General features: G+C 40.7%; 1 protein-coding gene across 5 annotated transcripts in view; it reads right to left on the reverse strand.

The window, feature by feature from the left end:
* DIAPH2 (diaphanous related formin 2) overlaps positions 1-25,379 on the reverse strand; it is a 174,600-nt gene that overhangs the window by 47,361 nt on the left and 101,860 nt on the right. For 4 of the 5 annotated variants that reach the window (XM_068204547.1, XM_068204546.1, XM_068204548.1 and 1 more), the window contains 2 exons: positions 18,841-18,976; positions 9,516-9,611 (listed from right to left, as the gene is read on the reverse strand). In XM_068204547.1, the coding sequence (XP_068060648.1) occupies positions 9,516-9,611; positions 18,841-18,976 (232 nt within the window). Of the gene's footprint in view, positions 1-8,283; positions 8,487-9,515; positions 9,612-18,840; positions 18,977-25,379 lie in introns of those variants that run through there. The other variant, XM_068204549.1, reaches the window with a different exon arrangement.

Below are 25,379 nucleotides of genomic sequence, written 5' to 3' on the forward strand. Positions count from 1 at the left end.
CACACACTAATAGATATATTAGTGATAATGATCTTACAAAATCTTATATCAAAGCCTATTATATCAGTTTTTCCTCCAAAAGAGAAATCAGCTGTGTAACATGCAGAGATCTTCTGCAGAGAAGATCAACAAACCATATCAAAGGTTGACTTCTGCAGTGCGTTTTGAGGATGGCTAAATAAAACCAGCTCTTTTAAGGTTGGTTTTTACAGAATAAAGGCAATTCTGGAATTTGAAACTACTTACTCTAAAATACAGGACTATCAGAATTATTATTAATGTACGACATCAATGTCTCACATCTGGTTTTAGTCATCATTAAAAATAACTTCATGCTAATTGCAGTCCCCTTTAAAGTATAACAGCATTGAAACTGAACCAACCTAGCAGTGCAAATGTCCTACAATTAAACCAGCATGGATAGTGCTCAGGATGTGAGAGCAATTTTGGAGCTACATACATTACAAATGTACCAGCTCAGCTACATTATGTTGAGGCAATAATGTGCAATAATTAGATGAACCACCTGTGCTGCAGTTTCAGAAGTGCAATGGAAATACTGACAGGAAATTGGGTTTGGAATGATGATTGACCAGGTCTCAGTGATGCCTCAGGTTTTAGCTTTTATGTTTTTCAGATTCTGTGCTGCTTTAGTGTGTGGGTCTGGGCTTCATATGAGGGGATGGTGAGCTCTCTGCACAGAGCAGGGAGACAAAACAATTCCTGCTCCAGCTGGGGACCAAGGACAAATGACCCAAATCTCAGCCCAGGAGCACAAACAACGTGGGCTGGAGAGAGAAAAACAAGCAGGATGGGACTGCATGGGCTAAAGCTGGAATGGGACAATGAACTCCAGTGTGCCCATGGAGCAGAGCTGATCACAGGGAGAGCCCCCGGGAGCGCTCGTGCATTTTGGGACCATTGGGGTTCATCTTGGGTGCAGCCCTGGCTGGGCTCTGGTGCTGCCCAGGGTGGATCCATGGAGGAGATCCTTTAACAAATCCCTGCTTTATTCTTCAGCTCTGTCCAGCCTCTGCTCCAGGTCAGCCTTCCCAAGGCATCATCGACAGGGCTCCTGGGATCCCAGCTGGCCTCAGCTCAGCAGTGAATGCACCTGACAGAGTGCACTGCCATGCAAAGTCAGGCCTGCAGTCTGCTAAGCCCAATATAGTGTGAATAAATGGCCAGAGATGCTTTGTAGAGAAATGCAAAAAAAATCACAGATAAAACAAGCCAACAACCTGCCAATACACGAACCAGCTCCCTGAAATTATCTTCTCCCAGATTCCTAGAAGCATAAAAGCATTCCAGTTAAGGATGGGGTGCTATCACAAAATCCATACCGCAAAATGCGTAACATTTTCCACTTGCAATGAGCTATAAAGACCAAACTCTGTTTTTGGGTAGCACACCACTAAGGAGCACCATAATACCAGCAGAAGTTTAAGCACAGAATTCAGGTTGCACTGCCCATCCCACATGTGGTGTCCTCCTCTGCAGAGCTGCTCCAAAAGCACTGCTGGCCTCAACCTGTCCCTCTGCCACTGCACACCTGGGCTGGATCTTCAACTTATCCTCTTAGAAGGATATGAAACTAAAAACATCAGGAAAATACATTTATTTATTATGAAACTAAAAATTATGAAACTAAAACATCAGGAAAACAAATTATTATGATTATGAAACTAAAAACGTCAGGAAAATAAATTATTATGATTATGAAACTAAAAACGTCAGGAAAATAAAATTATTTGAGACAACTGCAATGCTAGCCTCTCACAGAATGACATAATTGCCTAAGATGATATCAGTACTCTGTAACTGAGCATTGTTATTTTGAGGGTTTTTCTTATTTTCTCCTGCTAATGCCACAAGGAAATGAGAAGTTTCACAGTTTGCTCTGTTACATCATAACCCATAGGGTAAATATTGCCTTTGCAGGAGGGAAACTAATTAAGTTCTTACAGTTCAGATGACAGGCACAATTAAGAGCTCTGGGCCAGTGGCTCCGTGCTGAGGTTGGGGGACTCAATTCGACACCGTGTGCCCTGAACAGGATGGAACAGAAATCCTCCCTATCTACAAAATAACCATTTGGACCTAATGTCACTTCAATTAATCCCCTCCCAAGTCACACACTGCAACAGTGATTTTCATCTCTTCCCTTTCCATTCATTATGTATATATATTAAAATATTAAAGCCAATGTGCTTTACCTCAGTAAACAGTACTGTGGGAGAAAATTTTTCAAATAGAAGTGTTCCACAATAATTGCAGATAACACTGTCAGCACTGACAAAGAAAATTCAAATGGCCAAATGCAAATGAAGCTAGCCTTGCATATCGTTCATTACTACTCATGTAGTTGGTAAATGAATGCATGAATATCCTTTCTGTGCATGTAAAAGAAGTTCCTCTAACTTCAGCTACTGCATAAAGATGCAGACAAAACTCAGCTATCAATCTCTGGAAATGGAGGCCTTCCCATCTAGCAGGACACAGCTCATTAAAATAGAACAGTTTTTAGATTCAGTGTGAATTAAAAAATAAATAAATTCAGAATGGTGAGTGACTTCCAACTTGTACAAAATCCTGCTCCGTGACCTTGGCAGCCTCCTCCTGGATCACTCAAAAATCTGGTTGCTGGGAAGAATTCCCTGGTTCTCGGAAAAGCTTTGTTTTATTTCTATAAATCTATTTCACAACACAAGACCTTCAAAAAGGTTTTTGGATTTCTAAGGGCTTTTAGGAGGTTCAGAGGCAACTGTGCCAGATCAGCTCTAAGAGAAAGGAGCTCCACAACAAACACTGAGTGTGACTCCAGGGCTGCTCTGGGTTCCTGCAGAGTCCCGTGACCAAACAGACACGAATAACTTTAAAGAAATAAATATAAGTAAATACAAATATGTACGGAAATTGAAAATTAAAAACAACACTCAGTTTGAAGGTCTGGAGCAGCTGGCACAGTTCTGCATGTGTCTGAAGCTCAGATGTTCTGTGGTACAAGCTGCAAATGAAGACTCCTCAGTGCTCCCATGGAACTCCCACCACCACTCCTGGACAGTGGGTTTTTACTTCAAAAGGCATAAAAATTTAGAATTTCCTATTTTTGGATGTTAGGGCAATTCAATGAGTAAAGTAACACCAGCGCTGATTTTTAAAAATGCTGAAACTTGGCAAATGTTCTGAAACTTCACAGGGAAAACTTTTCCCACTGCACTGAATGTACTCTGAGGCACACTAACAAAAGCAAGGGGTACAGAACTCTCCTTAGCCTGGGTAAGTAATTAAATGCTTTAGATGAACAACAAACTGAGGTAATTAGTTACAATTACACAGCACAATAACTTTCTGAAGGGCTTTTGGCAGAAAGTGCACGTGGCTTTGCCACTTGATGGCACATTTTCATTTGTTCAGGAAAACCTCCTGTTGGAAACAAGAATACATCAAATGGCAAACAACAACTCAGGTTCAGAGAAAGCAGCACAATGGATACAAAGTCCAGAGCTCACAATGCCATTTCTCTGTGTCTGTGGAGCTCCCCAAACATTTATAAACACTTGACATGCTCTAGGTCAACACGCGAACAATCCCCTGCATACCAAGAGCAGAAAATCAGTTTTGAAGACAACAAATCAATCTCCAGCACATGCTTCAGAGAAGGGTAACACACCCACAGAGGTGAAAGCGACTGTGCAAATGTACAGAATTCCTGAATTTCTGTCTTTCTGTCCACCCAGTCTGTGGTCCTGAGGTGTTGCTAGAGCCTCTTCACTCCTTGCCTGCTCCAAGGAAAGTGGTGTCCACCTAAAAACCTGGAGCATCCAGTCTGAGCAGGCTGAAGCCTCTTTAGTCCCTTTTTGTCCATTTCTACTCCATCCTGCTTGGAATTCCTCTGAAAGCTCACAGAATTCAGGTTTGGGCTGCAAGGGTGTTGTTTTGTTCTTTTGAGAGTTTTAAAGTTCTTCTAAAAGTTTCCTATGCCTTCTGACATTTACATATTTCTACTGAATTTTCTCACACCGTTCATGTAAACAATGATTGTTTTGCATTCTTCTTTGTGAGTAGAGAGAATTAACAGACTGTTAATTTGACCAGCGTGGTTGGAGAGGTGGCAATTCCATCCTCCAATCCACTGTCACTTTTGCTATTCTATATATAGTGGAGTCAGAAAAGAAAGTTAGTTTTTTAGTTCTTTTCTTCCCTCTTTTACATCTAGCATCCGTGTGTGAGTTATTTCGTGTCAAGGGACCTTAAAAATCATCTATTTCCAACCCCTTGTCGTGGGCAGAGACACCTCCCCCTGTCAAGTAAAATCCCCCCATATTAAAGCTGTTTCTTTCATGCCAGGCCACAGGAAAATGTATTATCTAACTACTCCTTTAATTACAAAAGCCATAAGATAAAATGCAGACACAGTAAAAATAGATTATACCATAAATACCTATTTTTAAACAGCTTTGGGACTCTTTATGGAGCTCTCAGGACTCAGGTAATTTGCTGAGATTCTATTTGAACGGTGCCCACATTTATATTTAGAAATAAAAAGCAAACTTAAATCTACAATAGTGCCATGATAGCAAAATGAGTAAATTTATTACTAGTGATCTTGTTTAGCTCTTGTTATTGCAGATGTGATAATTCTGAAGCACTTGGATCATGTGTGAGTCCCATTAGTCCACAACACCTGACTGTAAGCAAAAATCCTCCATTACACAACTGCATAGCAAACATGTCTTTAAATACCCAGCTCCTAAAAGCAAAAACGTTTGAAAAGTTTAATAAGTTTAAAATACAAACTGATTTCTAAACTCAAGACTACATTTTTATGGCCCAAAATGGATATTTCCAACTTCATAACAGGTATTTAATGTTAAGGAGCTGTTCCTCTGAAAGGCATTTTATTGAGCACAAATGCAGTGCACCTCCCACCCCCTTGCATTTTAACATTTATGATATTCTCACCAATTCACAGGTGCAAGCATATCAAACCCAGCTCATTCAGACAACTGTCACATCCAGAATGACTGACAATGCTTTCAGGAAAGCAAATTTGCTTTGACTGAAGGTTTTTATTTGAATGTGGTTCAGGCAAATGAGAACTGTGCACCCAGAAACCCAACTAACCCTCCAGATTTTATTTAATATAATCACTGCAAAATTAAAATCAGTTTAGCAAGGTAGACTAGCAAAAGTGGGTCTTTAAGCAGAGCTGTATCTCCAAGCAGAAGACACAATATTCCTAAAACAATAACCTTTTATTAGAATTCTGATGCAATGAAAACTATCCACCTCCTTAAACCCATATATTAAATGAAAATGTCTGAATGCCATATGAAAATTTTAGAAAAAATCATTTAAAAAATAGCAACACTCTATTAGCACAACTCCTTTTTCCTCTTGCAAAAGTTAAACAAGGAGGGGAAGCCCTTCAGATGGTTCCACCAAAGACACAATCAGATGCTGAGACTGAACCAGGGAGCTTCAGGGTCTCCCCTTCCCTCTCAAGGTGTGCTTTTAGCATGGAAATAATGGCAGGGCAGCAAGTGATTTGATTTGGCTGCAGGAATTAAACACCAATCCAAAATGTGTGCTAAGAGAGCAGAGGAAATCCCCAAGAAATACACTGAGACCTGAAGCAGGAGAACCTTCATCCACGTCCCCTGCAGCACTGCATCCCCAGCAGTGAGAGCCACAGAAACACTGGCCCAGGGCATCAGGGAGGCTGCCAGAGTTTGCAAATATGGGAGAGGGCAGTGGTTATTAACATTTCTAAAAGAAATTAAATTCCATGGCAAAAAAAACGTAGAAACTTCATAGAAAGAACCTTAGCAGAATACTTAGCTCTGTGCAGAAATTTGCTTAAGCTAATTTAGAGAAAAAAATGATTCCTGAATTGGTCTTCTTTTAATAATTTCATAGCCCAGGGCCAGGAGAAAGGGCAGGGATTATTGTGCAGCAGCAGTGCTGGATGCAGATTTTAATGGCACCCTGTGATAAATGCCACCTAAAACTGTTCTTTATTACACCAATATTGGCAAACTTGCAAAATGCAAGTGTATTTTTGGAAGAGGAACCAACATTTCTAGAAACTGATCTCTAATTATTATTTTGTAGGCTCTCTAAGCAAAGCAATCCACTGAAAGGACAATCTCTCTCCCTAAAATCCAGTGGCTAGAAACAATAAAGTGGAGCACAGAGCTCAGGAGAGAGGAACCCCACAATGTTTTTGCACATTGAGAAGCCTACAGCAGCAAGAACACACAGGAGTGAAATGTAAAACTATTTACAGGAGGAGGGGGGCAAGAATTTATTATTATTACTTCCATGACCTGATAACAAAACCATTTTTACTGGAAAAGTCTGGGGTTGTAATGCAACCCATTAAAGTGTAGCTTTTCATTTCCAGGCTTAGCAAACAAACATAATGCAGTGAAACAAATTTGACACGGGTTTTATTTTTCTGAACCTGTCTGGTACACTTCACCATCTGATTTTCCCCAGCAGGAGTACTGCAATGCTCAGCAATCCCTCTCTTCCCTTCTGCACCTCCTACCCAGTCTGGATCTGACTGGAAATTAGTTTAAAAGAAATTATTTTAAAGGCATGACCATGTAAGCACAAATATTCTACAAGGTACAGCAGCAACCCCCTGTAAAAAAGGCAAATTGGAGAGGTGGAATGACACTCCTTTGGGCTGGTTGTAAGCCTGTAGTAATTGGAGCTCTGTTATCCAAATTAATTAATCTCTCCCAGCTCCAGCCCACTCACCTAAAGCCACAGGGAACACACACGGGCTTTGTTGGCTTGTTTTTTGGTTTTTTTTTTGGTGTGGTTTTTTTTTTGTGGTTTTTTTTGGGGTTTTTTTGTGGGTTTTTTTGGGTTTTTTGGGTTTTTTTTTGCAAAATTGTGGGGTTTGAGCCAAACTAATCAAAAATGCCACTAGAAGTGATACTACAGATTGCTCCTTCTGAGTTAAATTTCCTTTGTGAAACCACTGGAAGAAAACACAACAAAAGCTAAATTTCCATGATCTTCTGATTGCAGCCACTGTGAGGGTGTGAAACCTCCTCGGGTTCAATTTTCACCAGGAGAAGATGCAAACAGAATAAGCAAGTTTGGGAAAAGACAGATCTAGAGCACACACATGAAAAGTGTACAGAGGTGAACCTACTGTAGTGCTCAGTGGTTTTGGGGGCATTTTCTTTGTGGGTTTTTAGGGGTCTAGATGGGTGTTTTTTTTGCCTTTCTGTAGGGGCCACCTGTTACCAAGGAATTAGCAAAACTACAAAAAGTAAGCAAGCAGAAGTTGTTTTTTCTGCTTGCTAAACTACAACCACAACTGACACAGAAAAAACGCGATCTGTGTCCAAACAGGCAGAGAACTATTAATGGATTTTCCTCTCAGAACATAATGTGTAACCAAGACAAGTTCAAGCCCAAAACTTTGCTGGACAAGTCTAACTTTGGAAATAGCAACACCTTTATTTATTTTTTGCCATGAGTGTCCCAAACCCAGGCTGACTCCAGAGGAGTTCAGCTCTAACAACGCACAGAAAATCCCTGCACTGCTCCCTGCCCACCGACAGAATTATTCCATTTGCCAATCACAACCACACGTCCCAGCAAGCCCAGAAATCCCCCAGTCTCTTCTTTTCAGGCCTTTCATTTCTTTTTTTTCCCCTTTCACTGAACCACAGGAGGCATGGAATTAATTGTTTGTTCCAATCTCACTGGATGGAACTCGACAGGACAGAGTGGCACCAAAGAGGAAACTGCCACTGCTCCTTTTCTGAAGGAGAGATGTGGAAGGTTGTAAATGTGGTCCCAGGATTTTCATGCTGTAGTTCACTGCTCAGAAATGTCACAGCCACATTTTTAGGCACCTTCTGGTGTGTAGACACTCACTAGATGTCACCTATGTTTCTAAACCACATGAGAAAATTTACATGAAAGTTTCAATGAGATATTTGATCAGGACTAACATTTACTGCATCTTATTCTCAGTTCTTACCCCTGAAAATTTTACTTTATGGCCTTCTTCTCTTACAGAACACTTACAGTTGGTCAGAGTTTGGAACTGGAGGACCCAGTCCTTTTCTCACAGTGAGTTCTTCAGAGTCAATCAGCTCCTTAAATTTAAAAGCCAGGTCCCCACTGGAATATCACCTAACTCAATGAAATTCCAAACACAGAAGTCAAAGTAACTACATAAAGCAGATCAGTCAAAGGGATTTTTTATTAGCTGTGTCCCTTATTTTTGTAGGAATCCCTGGTTTTGACCCAGGTTCAATCATCTTCTCAGTTTTCTCAGCTGCAGCAGATTTTGCCCAATCTCCTCTGGTCCCTGGAAAGCTTTGCTTTGTCCCCACTTGGTGACAAATGTCTCCCTCCAATCACAATAGAGAGAAACCATCTCTCAAAATGATACTTCTCAAGATAGGGAAAAAAACAAATTTTGATCGAGGAGTTCCTTCACGTCTGATCTGAGAGCAGAAACAAGCCCTGAATTAAGAATGATCCTGGAACTGTAGCAGAATTGACTTCATGGCATGAACAAATCAAGTCACTTTTTTTTTTCCCCACAAGATCATGCATATGGCAAATTAAAAATAATTATGCACTACCTTTGCTACTAAAGAGGGAAAAGGAATTTGCTTTTACTCTTCTGTTCCTCTAAAAGAATTCATCAGCCAACATGAACCTAACCCCAGCTCACTGAGGATCAGGTGGATTAACATGGCTTATTCATAACTCTCTTTTGCCAAACATATCCAAACCAAGCTTTGGATTTTATGCCAAGTAACTTCAACTGCAGATTTTTAAGGCTGCATTTTTTACTATAGGACATGTTTCAAATGAAAAATTGCAAAACACAGTTACCATGAGCTTTGATGAAAATAAAAGCAGAGTAAATGCATTTCACAAAGTGTGTGCCACTGGAATATCATAAGAAGAGAAGGGAATGAAGGAAACACGGCCACTGATTAACTTCTCAAATTTTCTCAAAATCAGCTTTGCAGGAAGAAGCAATTGCTCAGTAAAGTGGACAAAGTTCAGTCCAATACTATTATCTTCCTCAGGAAAATGAAGCTATCTTAATGTATTTTGACTTTTAAGACTACAAAGACTGGAAGTTCCTACCAGAGCGGAACACACCCAAGAGCAGTGCTTGGAAATGATGATCGGCTGAACCTTTAAAGTATTATTTGTTGAGAACCTAATACTGCTCATGGCACCACCTACAATGCATTAACTGTACTTACAGATGTAAGAACTAAGCACACTTAGTGCAGGGATGTTTAAATGCCATTTCAGAGACAACAGGAGCCCTCAGAGCACACAGTAACCTGGGGCTGCAGGTTAAAAATCTGTGACTGTGCTGGGCTTTCACTCAGCAGGAGCTCACTGCCCAACAGCAGCCAACGGTGTCCAGTGCAAACTGCTGGCAAATCTTTGCCAAACAACTCCAGCCTGCTCCGTCCGTAGCCCAAAGCTGGCAGAAATGCCCTTACCTTGCGCTCGCGGCGTTCGTTTCCTGCGGTCCCTGAAAGCTGCTCCCGACTGCAAGGCCTCCAGCAGACTGTCCATCACTCCTGTCTCGTCACCCTCTGGGAACAGCAGGAAAAGAAAACTCAATCAGTGCAGCTGAAAGCAGACTTTAGAAAGAAACAGAAGTCCAAGTGTTGTCCCGTTCCCATGGCGCTGCCAAGTAAGAGGCAGGCACGTCTCAGTGCAAGGCTGCTGGCAGGGCAGGTGGCACTGGCTGCTGGGGGGTGACGTCCATCAGGCAAAAGGGATGCCAACCCTACTGTTCTTTCAACTTGGAGATGTTTCCCTGTGCATTATTGATGCCATCCTCAGCGTGCAGATAGGCAGCTGCTGCTGAGCGATGGCTGCCTCGCTGCTGAGGTGTCTGAAGGCTTTTCTGAAGTGGAAACAGGTCAATTTAATCAATGCATCTGATGACACTGAACAGCACAAAGTTCGATACTGCAGTACACGGAAAATGTTTTATATGATGCCTCCCAGCTTCATGATTCACTAAATCTTTGGAGAAATTATCTATTACATCAATAGCATGGATGGTCTTAGGTGACATAAGGAGAGAATGGAGAGGGGATAATCACGCAGTGGGAGTCAGTGGTGTAACATTTCTTAACAGCTGAATTTTACTTCTGCTCAATTTTTTATTTTGCTCTTTCAATATCCAAGCTAACGCTCGGCCTTTTAATTTCTGGACTTTATGGTGTATTATAGAAATCTGGGTGGAAAAATTACTTCTTTTTATACATTTGAGTCTTTACATTCCTTTGCATTTCAGTCTGTTAATAACAGTTGACAGCAGCATGAGAAATAGAGGTCAAAGAACTGAAAGGTAACAAAACTACTGATGAATGCCTCTTTCTGTTCCCATACCTGCGTTATAACCCAAAACTAAAATATAGGTTAGACTCAGCAGGTAGGTGGGCATTTCATCCACATCTCTCAGACTCCAAACTCATATAATTTTCTCCGTCTGGGAAAGGGAAGAACATTACTTTATGCAAAAAAATTACATTATGGTAAAAAACTTCTGACTCACACAAAGTGTGGGAGGTTAAATGCACATTCAGGCTCTCAAATGCTCAAGTGTAAAAGCAGCCTATTAATGAATAAGCTGTTCTGTCCTGGTTCTCTGTTACATTCAGATTTATTAGACTCAATCCAGACCTAAAACAGAACCTGGTTCAGATTTCTACAAGCTGATCATTAGAGTAACTACTTGATACCTTTAAATTATACATCTACCTGAACCCATTCTACACACACTGCACAACACACCCAGAGTTCTCTCCAGGGTAAGAGCAAGGGGAGCAGAGCAAGTGCAGGAACCAGCACAAGACTCTGAAATACCAGTTTTAATTACTTCCCATCTAAAAGCCTCAAACAACTGAGCTCCTGCAAAACAAATAAGCAAATTAGCTTTTCTCAATTCCCACTCACATCCAAAGCCAGAATTTTCTCTAAACTGTACAACATAATTGTTTTTCTTTGTGCTTCTTATCCTACCCATGCTTATTCATTGATTTGTTGTTGGCTCTGTATTAAATTTACCTTCAAAATCAAAGCTCTGCGAATACACGTTGTCCAAATTAATACACATCAAGTTGGTCTGAAACATTTAATGGCAGTGACTGCAGACCCAGAGCTAGTTAATATCTTAGAATATTTAATGTGTAGAAAAATTACAATATTCTTCAATCTTCATTAAAAGTGAGAGTTGGCAGAGTTTATTAAAAAAGACAAAAATCCTTCAATGCTTCATGAATGTTTATACAGCCTTCAACTTTTTTGCTGAGTGAGCTGCTCTACCTGCTAATTACTGCAACTGCCAAAAGCCAGCCTGGTTGTGGGATGCCAGAATATACAACATAAAACACATTATTAAGGAAGCTGCAGGACAGAGTGATGAGATTTTTACGTCCTCAAAGTAAAATTCATGCAAGGTCTGATCTCAGCAGTGCATCTTAATCACAGTCTTCAGGTGGTTAAGTGGGAACTGGACAAAGAACTTCATTTTCAGGGAGCCTTGATTAAAACTGATAAATAAAATTCAACAGAAATTTCAGTCTTTCCCTATAGTTCTTGCTGCAGTTCTTCACACAGTACCAGCTACCTCCTCCATTTGTCATTTTTATACCACCCACAGCAATTTATAGACACAAACAAAAAACAAAGAAATTGCCAGAAGTTTGAAAACTAAAAACTTATTTCCAACATTTCTGTCAGCAGAAATAAAATACATAACCATTATATGTCTTTTAGATGTCTTTCATTGTACACAAGGACAGGAGTTTCATCTGGAACAAGTAATTTTCTTCCTCATTGTTTCTTCTCCAAGTTGGCCCCAAGCATTTAAAAGAGAGCAAATGTGTGGAGACGTGCAAAAAAAAATTGGCAATTTACTTTGATTGGCCTTAGCAAAGAGCCAGCTTCACTACAGGTATTAAAGAGGACTGCAAAAGGATTCTCAGTCATGAATTGATGTGTTAACTATGAGCCCCATTGGTTTTAATTTGCATTTGACACTAAATCAAATTTTAGCAGCGGGTGGGGGCTGTGTTTTGGAACTGGAAACTGTTGATAATTCAGGGGGGTTTTTCTTATCACTGAGCAGCCCTTACACAGAGCCAAGGGCTCTTCTGCCCCTCCGCCCGTCCCACCCTGATCCCTGAACCAGCCTCACAGTAAGGCTGATCAATAATTATTTCTGCAATGCTTTTTCACATTGCAAGTTCTACAGAATTGTTATGCAGCAGTTACACTGAGATAGTGCCCTCTGGCCTGGAGATCCAGACTCGGGTGTGTTTTTGGGAGGCTGCAGAAACGCTCGTGCTCCTGCAGGGCCCAGGGCTTACACCAGGGGCTACTCAACAGATTTGGGCCACTTTCAATGGTAATAGTAAAGACAAAAGAACTTTCTTCTTCCATAGAACAATATTATTGCTCCTTGCACTGCTGAAGAGACCTGACCTGCAGAAGATTTGGAATAACAAAATCAACTGAAATAACTGAAGGAGCATGTGTAACTTCACAGGCCAGCCAGGAGCTCTTCAACAGGGAATGCCCAAGGCCTCCAATCTACAGAGGTGGCCAAAGAAACAGCAACAAAAACCCAGGATCCCGTGGCTCCAGGAGCAGTGGTGCACCAGCTTGATTACAGCATCCACAGAAAAGAAATCACAACTGGAAAAGCTTTCATATAACCAGGGGGTGGATTCCAACACGGAATGTTCCAGGCAGCACAATTTCTTCAGCCCACACAAAGCAGCCTCTGGAAGGATGCAAGACAAGCTCCTCCTGTGCTTTGGAACCTGGGCAGTCCCAGCAGAGCACAGAGAAAAACCTTCCAGGGGCAGGGGCTGCCGAGCTGCAGCACAGCACCAGCATCCCTGGTACTGCCAGCATCCCTGAGCTGCCAGCATCCCTGAACTGCCAGCATCCCTGAACTGCCAGCATCCCTGAGCCCAGCCTGGCCTCCTCCTGAGCTTTGCATGAGGCTTGTCAGGCAGAAATAGTGACAGAAAGGGCTCTACATGGAACTTGAGGGTGGTATTTCAGAAGGTGCCAGCTGCTGGGATAACTGCGGGCTGCAGAAACTCCCCCGGGGCTCAGCCAAGCACGGTCCACCTCCAGTGGACCAGCTTTCCTCAGCTCAGAGCCACGGCTGGGAACGGCTGCTGCTCCTGGGGATCTGCTGCCCTCCCTGCTGGCTGTCTGCACTGCTCACTACAGGAGTACCTGGACATATTTACAGGCATATTTTGCTGGCATCTTGTACTCATTATTACATACTGATTGCAAACTCACCTAAGTGAATAAGAAGTGTAGGTATTGCACAGCACAGCCATTTGGGCAAAGGTTTACAGGAATTTTACAGGGATTTTTCTTCATAAATCTGGGCCCTTACTGCAAGAGTCCATTCAAATACCACATTAGGTAACACCTGCTGCCTCCTGCTGCTCCAAAGGGTTTTAAAATTATGCTTCTATTCACATCTTTTACTACCCTGCTTTGCTTTGAACTTTTAAGCACTTTTCAAAGTCTAATGTGTGTCCTGTAGAAACTTTTAAACAAGACTTTTTATTCATAACCAGTACCAGAATTTTTAATTGCAATATATTCCACTTAAAAAGGTCAGCTCTCAATGTCTTTGGGAAAGCGTGTTTTTGTGTTCTCCTCATATATTTGCATTTTATTCATTTGCTAAATTCATTTTGCATGCATAATAAATATCTCCAGGAAGCAGTCCTGCTCTGCAGCTTGCAGCAGAGTGGTGTCTCGTGCCTCTTATTTACTTTTTAATTAGAGGAGAACAAGTTAGGACAGTGTGACTGAGAAGTGAACCCCCAACTCATGTCGGTTTACAAAACAAGGCAAAGCCTTGCTTACACACCAATTAAGAATATTGTTGATGATAACCTGACCTCAGGCTTAAATAAATTAATAGAAGAAGAGAAATGTGCTTTGTTGTACAGGCAGGCTATTGAAAGCAATGCTTGAAATGCACTTTTTTTATTTATTGGGAGAAAATGTCCCAATGGTCAAGGTCTGCTGTGGCCCCACTGAGATGCCCCCACACGGCCCCTGGAGCCTCTTCCTGCAAGGAGCACACCTCTACCAGGCTGTAATGTGAATTATCTGGGACAAGAGGGAAGAGATTTCCTCTGTGTGGGAAGGAAAAAATTGTGCAGCTCACCAAAAAAAAAAAAAAAAAAAAAAAAAAAACAAAAAAACAAAAAAACCACCCCAAAAATCCCATGTGATACCTCAGTAATGACACCTGTAAATAAAGTTGTGCTGCAGTTCCCAGGCTACATTTTAACTACAGTACTGAGCTACTTTTAATTTCTGTGATGATCAGATACATGAGGAAGGCCAAACTCATCAATGCTTTTATCATGGTTAATGATTTAGTTTTAGAAGTTCCTTTTTATCGAACAACTCTCACATGTTAGGGAAAAAAGGAGTTTTGGGAACACATTTTGAGGAAAGGGGAGTTCTTACACATTCTTGATGACTTTTTACTTTCTTTTCTAATTTAATACTGATGATGGTTTTGACTGTGACAGGGTTAATTTTCCTCACAGCAGCGGGTGGGGGCTGTGTTTTGGAACTGGAAACTGTTGATAATTCAGGGGGGTTTTTCTTATCCCTGAGCAGCCCTTACACAGAGCCAAGGGCTCTTCTGCCCCTCCGCCCGTCCCACCCTGATCCCTGAACCAGCCTCACAGTAAGGCTGATCAATAATTATTTCTGCAATGCTTTTTCACATTGCAAGTCCCAAAAAATATCACCTGTTATACAGCAGCTACATTGAGATAAACAAAATTAAGGCTACTTTCAAAATTAATAACAGTACCTTCTTTTTGAAACACAAATAATTTCTCTAAGGAAAAGTTGAATTTGCATAGAAAACTCCCTGAAGTTACTACTTGCTACTGTTCAGTAAATAGTCCCCAAGAAACCTACTTTTAAGAGAAAGGAATCCAGTTTTTCTTTCTTCCCTGCAATTATCCTAATCACAGATTTTTCAGTCTAATAATTTTTCCCCCCGATAAACTCAATCAGAAGGTACCATATGGGCCATCTTCATTATCAAAACCAATTTTTTCCACAGCAAAACATTTAAAGGTGAGATTAAATTTCAAGCAGTAATTTCTTTCTAACTTCCTGTCCATACTCACATCCATTTGCATTTCTCCTGAGCTGCTTCTGACCCATTTAGCAGCAGTTCAGTAATTCTGACACTCACCCCACTCTCAAGAGCACTTTAAACTCCTGCACAAACAGATCTCACAAAGTTTTTTAGCAATTCCTGCAGAATTGCTTTGAGAAGGAAAACTCAAACCTGTAGATGCTCACCTTTAAGCCTAATGCAAAGCTCAATCTGTTTTCTGTTCTGTGAATATCAGGTTTCAGGAGGTGTGCAGCATATTCAAACAGACCATCAACATCAATATGAAAAATAATGACTTCCCACAGGAATTTGAACAGTTGCCTCATTGACATCCAGCACCACAAACTAATAATCTTTATAATGTAAATAAGACCCAAGATTTACCACTCCAGGTACCCCTACAATCACCAGCCAATAGAGAGATCCAAAAAGACATTTACAAAATAACATGCAACTCGTAATAAGCTCTGTATGGATTTCTGCTTATGCTAAAGGACGTGGAAGGAAGACAAACCAACCACAAAAGAACAGAATCATTAGAAACCTGCAGCAAAAGCAAGCCCTGGAATTATATCCTGCACCAGTGAAATCAAACACCAGCTCAAGGAAACAGAACACACCAGTCTGAGTAAAAAAACCCATGAAATCTTCTCTGGGGTGCTTGGAAAGGGAAAGCAGGAATATCCATCAACCTCCAGCACAGAACTGCACTTGCATTATCTTCATCTGCATTAGGGGAGAATGTTAATATGTCTTCAAAACAATTAATTCAACACTAATTGGGACTGGGAAAGCTCATTCTATCTTTTATCCGAATACTGGTAGTTAAAAGGTGATTTTAATTGCCATGGTAATCAGATATAATGAAGAGCAAAACTGTTTCTGATTAAATAACATTTGCATCAGAATTGCAGTTAGACACTTTGAAGCTGAATTCTCCAGTTCTTCTTCTCTCTCTCCTTCAGACACGCACACAGAAGGAATGCTGCAAGAATTGTGCAGACGTTGAATCAGGTGGAAGTCATGAAAGGCTTCTCCTCCCAGTTCATCTCCCATAAGGAGAAAGAATTGCTCACGATTGGAGCTGTGAAACTTCAGCTCTGTGGGTGTGTGCACAAGGCACAAACCTTTCTGTGCCTCCAAACCTCACCAGGAAACCTGGGCTTTTCACCTGATGCTAACAATCTTGATATCTTTTTGGAATATTCCTTTTTATAGAGTTTTTTTTTTTTAATATATTTTTGCATTCATCTTTAAATGTTTTGGAATGTTCAGCAGGTTTTTTATCAGTTGACATGTAGTGTTTACATGGCAGCTCAGTTACACAAAGCACAAAACCACCAAACTGAGTAAAGTGGTCTTCAAAATACTGGCAAAGCCTGAGTTACTTCATCACTAGGAAATATTCAGAACAATTCTTGGTTCTGGCCACACTGTGCTTTTCTATAGTTACACCAAGAAACAGATATGAATTTTAAGTTAATTAATTATAACTAACCTAATCTGGATCCTCCAGTGACCAAAAAACAGTGGCCACTGAATAGTCAGAAAACAGGAAAAATACTTCTAGGACAGCCCAAGAAGCTGTCAAAGGCAGGAAGCCAATTGCTCTGACCTCCAAGGCTGCAGCACTGAGATCAAATTTGACTCTGGGAGATGCAGAGAAAGAGCTGAGAGGGGGTGAGGTTAAAATGAGCCTTTGGGTGAAAATCACCTTGTCCAAGTGACAGCTTGAGAGGACATCTGCCTCCTTCCTCTAAGCCTGCTGTGTCACATTCACTTAGACAAATTTACAAACTATTTATATAAGCAGCAGTGAGCACACAGAAGTAGCTGCATCAAGGAAAAATTAGTTATTTGGCAAAAATAGTCAATTGAATAGCAATGTAATGGAATCCACTGGGGATGGAGGCTTAGCCCTCCTCCTACCACAGCAGCAGAGCTGTAATATGTGAAATGGATGTTTTAAAATATTTACAAATTGAAAAAAAAAAAATTTAGAAGTATTAAACTAACTTTGTGTCACAGGTTTCCAAACATTCATTATTTAAATGGCAGTTTTGGTGCATAGGGCCATGTAAAGACATTCATATATTTGCATTTTCATTGAGAGAGGACTACAATGCAAAACTGAACTTTACTTGTATCATCTCATAGGAAAAGACTTTCATGATGGAAAGCAGAATGATTTGTGCCACTCAGAGTGGTGTCCCCTCACCTGCTTGAAAAGGGAAGGGATGCAGAAAAATGGAGGTGTGCTCTCAGGGCTGAGCCGAGGCACCTGCAGTCCAAACTGAGAGCTCCGGCCCCAAAGCACAGCCCAGGTCACTGACAACAGCCTCCCAGGGGGCTTTCCTCACCTTTCACCAGCCCACCAAACGTTCCGTGTCCTCAAATCAACCTCCTGAGCACCCTGGCAGAGGGAGGGTGGGGAAGGGATGTTTGACTGCTTCTCGTCCTACTCTCAGAAAAGAGTCCTTATTACCATGGACATTTTTTGTCAGGTGGCAGATATTAAAGAAATATCAATCATATGCTGAAAGAATGGATTAGAAAAGTCTCATTAGAAACCTTCACTGGTTTAACTTCACAAAGAAAAGAAGATGTATTTATGCATCCCCCTTTGTTTAAATTTTACATTTTGTTTATAGCTACACTGAAATTAGACTAATCTTGAAATGATCTGATAAAAAAAGTTTGTCATCTATAGAAAAGAATTTCTGCTGCAGAACATCCCATGCAGTGCCAGTGCAAGCAAGGCCAAAGATAACAGGATTTGTGGTACCATTGCAGCAATCAGCCCTGAGCAGGGCCTGTTAAATGGATAACAAGGACAGGTGTTTTTATTGCTGGGTCAGATTAGCAGGTTAACACAAACTCATAGAAACTGAACAAAAAACTGCAAGTGATCTTTTGCCTAAATCCAATTTTACCTCTACTTGCCTTCTGGAGTCAGGTAAAGAATAAAGCCTCTATTTTACAACCTTCTGGAAATCTGCACAACATCAATATCAAGCCCATGCCATTCCTTCTGCTTTCTTACCTTCCTCTCTGTCACAGAGGTCTCATGTGAAATACAATATTCTCCCAGCTGACAAGCTCAACACATTGCTTTTTATGGTGCTGAAATGTCACTCTGTACTCAGGCTCCAAGCTCAACTAGCTTTTCCAGCCCCTAATAGGACTACTGGGAGAACATCCATCCTAACACAGACCCCCAAGCCCAAAAAGAAAGACATTAATTGCCACAATACCTTGATTATAGAGATGTTTACAGAATGAAATTAACAACAAAGCAAGGAAGACACTTCTTGGAAGTCAATCCATAAGAAAAAAAAAAAAAAATCAATTAAGTGCAACAAATGCAAAAACGCCAATAATTCACAACAACACGCCTTGAGAGGAACATTACACACATTAAGTGGCAGAAATGGAATGACATGACCAGGTAGGCTGAAACAAAACAGAATTTTCCACTTTGAAAAGTGAACTTTTTCCAGCTTTCAGAACTGTCAGCAAGTATTTCTCATATTGATCAGAAACAGCCTTCAGTTTATTACTCCTGACTTAGTTTTGCCTTTTTAATGATAATCTCTCAGCCAAAAATGCTGCCTTACCTTTGTTCATATCAATCAACTGCTGCTTCTTCTTCTGTCTCTCCAGCCTCTCGCGCTCTGCCTTCTCCTTGGCCAGCTTGGCCCTCTTGGTTTTCTCCTCCAATTCTCTCCTTTTGTTGTTTTCTTTCAATGCCTCCTGCATTAGAGGAAAGGAATGTGAGTGTCTGCACACTGAGGAAAACCAAAGTCCCTGGTTTGCACAGATACTGTGCTCACATGAAAGGAGAGGAGAATAAACCAGGGACTTGGGCCAATACTTGCAGCTTGCTCAGAAACCTTGGAGGGAACACAGTGCACCACATTATTTGTACATGTGAGAATTATTGATCAGAGCAATGGAAACTGAAATAGCTTTGCATTTATGATGAAGGATTTTTTTTTTTTTTTCAGCAGCAACATGTGTGTATTTTTCCCTATTAAGATTGCAAGTCTACCTTAAACCTGTGCCATGCTCTTAGGAGGATGAGTGGGGAGGAAACCAAGGGTCCACTACGATGGAAATTCAATCACAAGTGGCTGAAACTCAGGTGCTAGAATTTAAACACAATTCATCAAAATTTTTTTTTATTGAAATAGCCAGTCTAGATGTCTAAAATTCAGAAAACACAGGAGAAGAAGTGGAAAATAGTTGACTTTTCAGATTATGACTAAAAGGTCTCTGAGGTAACAGGTTATACCTGGGGTCTCTGAGGTAACAGGTTATATATTTGCTATATACAGCAAATTAAAAATCAAAGACTCCCAAATACAGAACACTCATTCAAGCAAGGGGCAGCATTTCAATGTGCCATTTTTGGAGTTCCCTGAGGTCAAACACCACATCCCAGCCCTGCTTTGCAGAGACTCTGGACACCAGGTGCTGCACCACTGCCCCACCACAGAGCCAGCTGCAGCACAAACACCACAAACACCTTTTCTTCCAGAAAAAAGGCAACTGAGGGGCAGAGCCAGTGCCTTATCCCTTTTGGTTTTGGACAGTTCTGTCACTGCTCAATCACACCTGACAGATGCTTCATTTCACTGCAGCTGCCCAGGCTGGAACAGGAGGAAATGCCCCCAGACTTAGGAGAGACAGCAAATAGGAAAAGCCATGGTTGCACTGGTGGCTCAGTAGCCACATTGACATTCTGTGTCAGATCATGGATTCCATCACATTTTCTACCAGGAATCTACAGCAGACTCAACTAAACAAGCTCTAAATTTATTTTATCTGGAAATTCTCCTTGAGCCCAACTCTATGAGATCTATCTGAAGGAAGATTCAGACTGCACTTCATAAAACAGAATGGATCCCAGTGGTGATTAAAAAAAAACAAAAAGACATTTTAAAAAAAAATAATCTTCTTGAAGAACAGCAATATAAGAAAATACTGATAACTCTGTAAGAGTAGCCCTTTTTATCTATCTACACCCATCCACCTCCTGGAATGGACTTGCTTGTTACTTCCCTCCATCAGGCAGTTGGACTCTTAACCATTCCATATTTGTTGTGTCATTTACTGCTATACATTTTGTCAGAGTTAGAAGAAAGCTGGAAATAAATCATTGGCAAGAACATACTCCCACCTGCTATCAAAGTCAGTGCAGAAAGCAAAATAAATCTATTTTAATCTATATTTATAAGCATACTTTATATTTAAATTAATATTGCTAACAAATTTGATCACAGTTTCTCAAAACTGACGGATGATTAATGTAAATAAAGAGAATTTTGACTCAGGTGTACAGTGGTTTCTACAGCATTTGCTCTGTCTGAATTATATCAATCCTTTCAGTTCCATTTCCTACAGTTCTACTGCAAAGGGTTATTTTTCTCTCTCATGGCATGCTTTTATATTCCCCCAGACCTTTTCTCTTCCAAACATTTGAGTTGCAGTGGATTTCTTCTGATACAGAACAGTGCTAGTCCAGATTAGCAGGGTTTTTTTTCAACTATCAAATGCCAGTGATCCCCTTTCTGTGTGGTTTGACAGGCTGAATTACTCCATAAGGTAAAGATCAGTTTGAGGACTAAAAATAAAAATAGCTCTGTAATTGGCATTGCTTTTATAGGAGGGAATAAAAATCCACAGTTTTGATAGTGCAGTACAGTCCCACAGTGACAAAGAACTTACTACTGCTCACAGGGATCTACTAGACAACTCAATTTATTCTCCAATTAAAAGTAAACTAATCTAACAGCCAGGAATCAGACACAGAAGCAATCCTCTGGTAAGAATAAATGCCTTCTCAACAGCTTTAGAACACATTTTGAAAAGTACTCATCTAGATGCTGTCTTCTGAAAACATGTAAGTGCATGCAAAAAGGGAAATAATTTTTGAGCGAATCTCAGCAGACAGAAATATTTAAATGCATAAACCCCTTTTATTGATGAGCTTTTCATGACCCTCTTATTTTGGTTGGTGCATAAGGGCAAGCAGTTTTGCTAATTCAACAGCAAATTAAAAGTTAGAGAAAGTTTGAGTGGGTTTCCTTTGTTATAATAAAACCAAAACTGAATTATTGTCTCTCCTAGCAGAGCAAAGAGATTCAGCAAGGAATATTATCTCTTTTTAAGTGAGTTAGTTGAGGAAGCACATAGTTTGATGTTGCCCCTTGTGTTTATTAGGATTCACTGAAGTGCAGCTCTGGTACTCAGCACTGCCAGTTTACAGCTTGGCTTCCTTAAGAAGCAAATAAAAAATTAATGCACCTCTTGCATTCTGCACATATCTTAAGTTTTGACAGACAAACATATTCACACTTCGACACGGTTGTAAATAGACTCTCGAAGGTAAATTATTAAAAACAAGAAGAAAGAAAACAAACTGTAATGCACAAATCTCCCTGGATATTAAAGATGCAGCTGGCTACAAAGCAGTCATGCACCAATAATGAGGGCTGCCTGTGATCCCTCAGGCCTTCCCCAAATTTGCCTTGCAACTGCAAAATATGTCAGCTGAACTTCCAGCAAAATAATCTCCTTCAGCCAGAAGTCATTGGTCAGATTATCTGGAAGTTAATCTACAGAAATTCAGAGTTAAAATACAGCAGATTGAGCAATCAGTTTACATGTAAAAGGAAGATCTTTCATGGGTGTTCCTTGGAGGATAACACGTTTAAATACATTGTTATCCCCATGAAATAATGGAAAAGAGATGTAAGGAGCTGGCATTAAACAAGAGCAGACAAATTGAATTCCTGCTGGGTGGCAGCGAAGCCCTGAGCAGAGAGCAGAGCGTGGGCAGTGGCTCCTGCAGCGGGGCCACCCCAGTGACACAAGTGTCCTGGGCTTGCCAGGGCAGACTGAGGGCTGGGCAACGGGAGCTGCTGCTGCCTGCCCAGGGAGGGAGAGGGGTCTGCTGCTGGCTGCAAAACCACCTAAAACTGCCCAGGCAGGAGGTTTGCAGCCTTAACCAAAGAAATTTAACAGAAGCAATGAAAAGCTGCTTGGTACCGCTGAATTACTCGACTGTGTAAGTTGGAGTCATTATTAAATGGCCCTTGAGTGGACAGGTTTGGGACAGGTTTTCCTGCTCATGTCCACCAATATTTGGATAGCAGAATAAACACTCTCACCTCGTTCAGGTTGCTCCTGACAGAGACCCAGAGCTGAAGTACACACACAAAAACAAAGCTGTATCATGGCCTTTAAAAAAACACACAGCTTGAAAACCCCAGGAAAACCAATGCTGTCTGTTTGGGTACAACCCTAAAAGAGAAACCAAGGCCCAGGACAGACCAATTATTGTTTTGTTCCAAAAGCAATCTTTCTGGATCAAGGAAGAGACAAATCAGTGTTTTGGCACATCATCATGTAGCACAATCCTTTAGACTTTTTAACAAAAATTCATTCTAAGGTAAGTCTGTAAGAACTGTTCATACAAGAGCCTGAATCCAGTAGAAAAAGTGAATTACTCTTTTTAATAGCAGGACCTTGAATGTGACCTGCTGAAAGGTTTCAAAGTTTCTGGGTAGAAATTCTTGACAGATTTTAAAAGAGACTGTGAGAATTACACCAGTGTACTGTATAAGGACCAAATGCAATTAAATAACAAAATAAAAGTGCCTGGCTTGGAAAGATTTTGCAGACTTCCTGAGAGACATGGTTGGTGGACTGTGGAAGGAAGCACTGCAGAGGGTGTGTGGCATTACACTGCAAAGAAATAACAAATGTAAAAAAAAAACAATGCTGCAGGGACACGCTCCCACAGCTGCAATTTTTAACTTGAGGTTTCTTACACCTTCCACTTCACGCTCCACTCTGTGTTCTGACAGGATTATCCAGTTCCATTAGCCTGCCTGGATTTCCTACACGTGCTAAGCAAGCAAATCTGAACTTGAGGAAGTGAATGAGCTGTAATTGACTCCAACATCAGCACGCTAAATGAAGCTGCAATAATGCAGTGATCAATCTGAAATCACAATTAAGACAAATACTGATTCCAATCATCAAATTATCTTAATAGCATATAGGAACAAACAGAATGATGAGCCTAAGATTACCTATGTGAAACAAAACTGTGGAGATTTTGCAGAAGTCAGGTTCATTTCATACAAGAGCTTTTCAGAAGCGTGCAAGTGCAGATGTTGGCATCTGCAGCCTGCACACATCGTCTGTGCAAGGGTCTCTCCTGGCCTTAGCATCAGCCCCAAGGGCCTCACTCAGAGCAGGTAATGAAGGCACTGCTTCACAAGAGCTTTTCAACAGCTTAAGCTCTGCCTCAGCCAAAATCCCTAACTATGCCTTGCTTTTAGAGTGGAATGAGGATTCAAAATCCTCATTTAAATATTACAAACTTCCAAAGATAATGCCTGGAAATAATGACATTTCTCAGTTGGACTCACTGCTACCAGCACTGAATATAAAACAGAACAAAAACTAAAGAGAACTTTTAAATCCTATTCCTTTCAAGATTAAGAAATTTAACTTCATGGTTTTCTCTGGACCATGTTCTTCCTATAACCTTTGAAAATATTCCCTAATCAATGGCATCTCTACCCTGAAATATGGCATCCAGTGCTTTTACCCCATCCACAAAGGCAGCCACCTCAAGAGAGAAACAACTCAGGGCAGAAAAAAATCCCAACTCCAACCAGGCAGTTGGTTCTACACTTGCCAACACAGTGTACTTGAACTCAGTTTAATTTCTTTTATTATTATTTATTTTTTGCACCTTTTGGGGAGCTTCCAAGAGAAATTCCATCCTTGTGTTTTACATCATGAATAAAGCACTTACCTAGCAGCACTAACCCCCTGTAAATAAACTGAGTTACTGCTCCTGTGTGAATTCCACCACCTGCATCCTTCCCTAGCCCACCCCTAATTCCTCATTTGTTCAGGATAATGACTAAAACCCATTCTGCTCAGCACTAGCTGAATGGATACACTCAGGTGAGAACTGAGGGAGCTTACAAAAGGTTTGTATTTTGGGTTTGGGGCAGGGGGGAGGAAGGGATTGCTGTATATTGCCTGTTGATAAGGACAGCATTTCACTTCTGCTACCACCTCTTGGGAAATTTCGCTGAAGAAAATACTTCTTGCTCATTATTCTTTATTTTTTCCCAGCTTCCTGCTAGCTGGAAACTGTTATCTTTCAGGCTGCATTAAAGAACTGTTACTTTTTAGGCAGAAGGGATGAAGTGTATTCCCAGACAAATAACCAGAGAGAACAATGAATAAATAGAGCCTTTCTTTTAAACCACTGCTGAATTACAAACTCAATTTATGAGTTTGAAAGCTGGGAATTTAGCCTGACTATGCAGTGTATTTCACGGTAAATCAGATGTTTATTATGTATTTATTTATGTATTGCAGATTCAGTGAGTTGTATTACTGTAGCAAATGACCTGCTGCATTCCAGGGACACTTCAAAAAAGCCACCAAAAAAACCACTCGCGAGTCACAGAGCTTGAAAATTCCTTTGAAGCAAGTAATAAACAAATATTGGGAAGAAGGAAGGGTCTTACAGGTACATTTATACTCAGGACACTGAATCCACTGTGGGAAAAAACTGTTTGGTATGAAGGCAACATAACAGATGTTCTTGTCCTGTCTGGCTCAGGGCATCAATCTTACAAAATCCTGGAGCCCAGAGTAGTGGGCACCAATAAAGAGTGCTCAGTTTGCTGATCATTTAATGTGCCTCCTCATTTTGGGGAGATTTTCACTTTGTGGATGTTGCACTGCAGGGCACACAGCAGCCATCAATCAACAGCAGTGTTGATACAAAAGGACAATTTATTTCACTGGTGTTTTACCAAACCCATCTCTCATTCTGCCACCTGATCAGTTACTACATCTGCTTAAGCACTGCCTGAAACTGGAACACAGCCCTTGTTCTCAAAGTACATTTATAATGGACTTTAAGATTTAATTCCTTATCCAAAGAGCTGCATTCACACAAACGTGAGGGAAGCAGTCATCACTGATAAAACTGTCTACCAGATAAAAAAAATATCACTCCACTGAACAAAACAGCCTCTCTGCATTTCATGCAACTAGACCCAAAAATCCCTTTTCCTGCTTCAAAAACAACTTTGTTTTTTTAGACTCAAAA

This window comes from Anomalospiza imberbis, chromosome 14 (genome assembly GCF_031753505.1).
Source record: "Anomalospiza imberbis isolate Cuckoo-Finch-1a 21T00152 chromosome 14, ASM3175350v1, whole genome shotgun sequence".
Classification (NCBI taxonomy): domain Eukaryota; kingdom Metazoa; phylum Chordata; class Aves; order Passeriformes; family Viduidae; genus Anomalospiza; species Anomalospiza imberbis.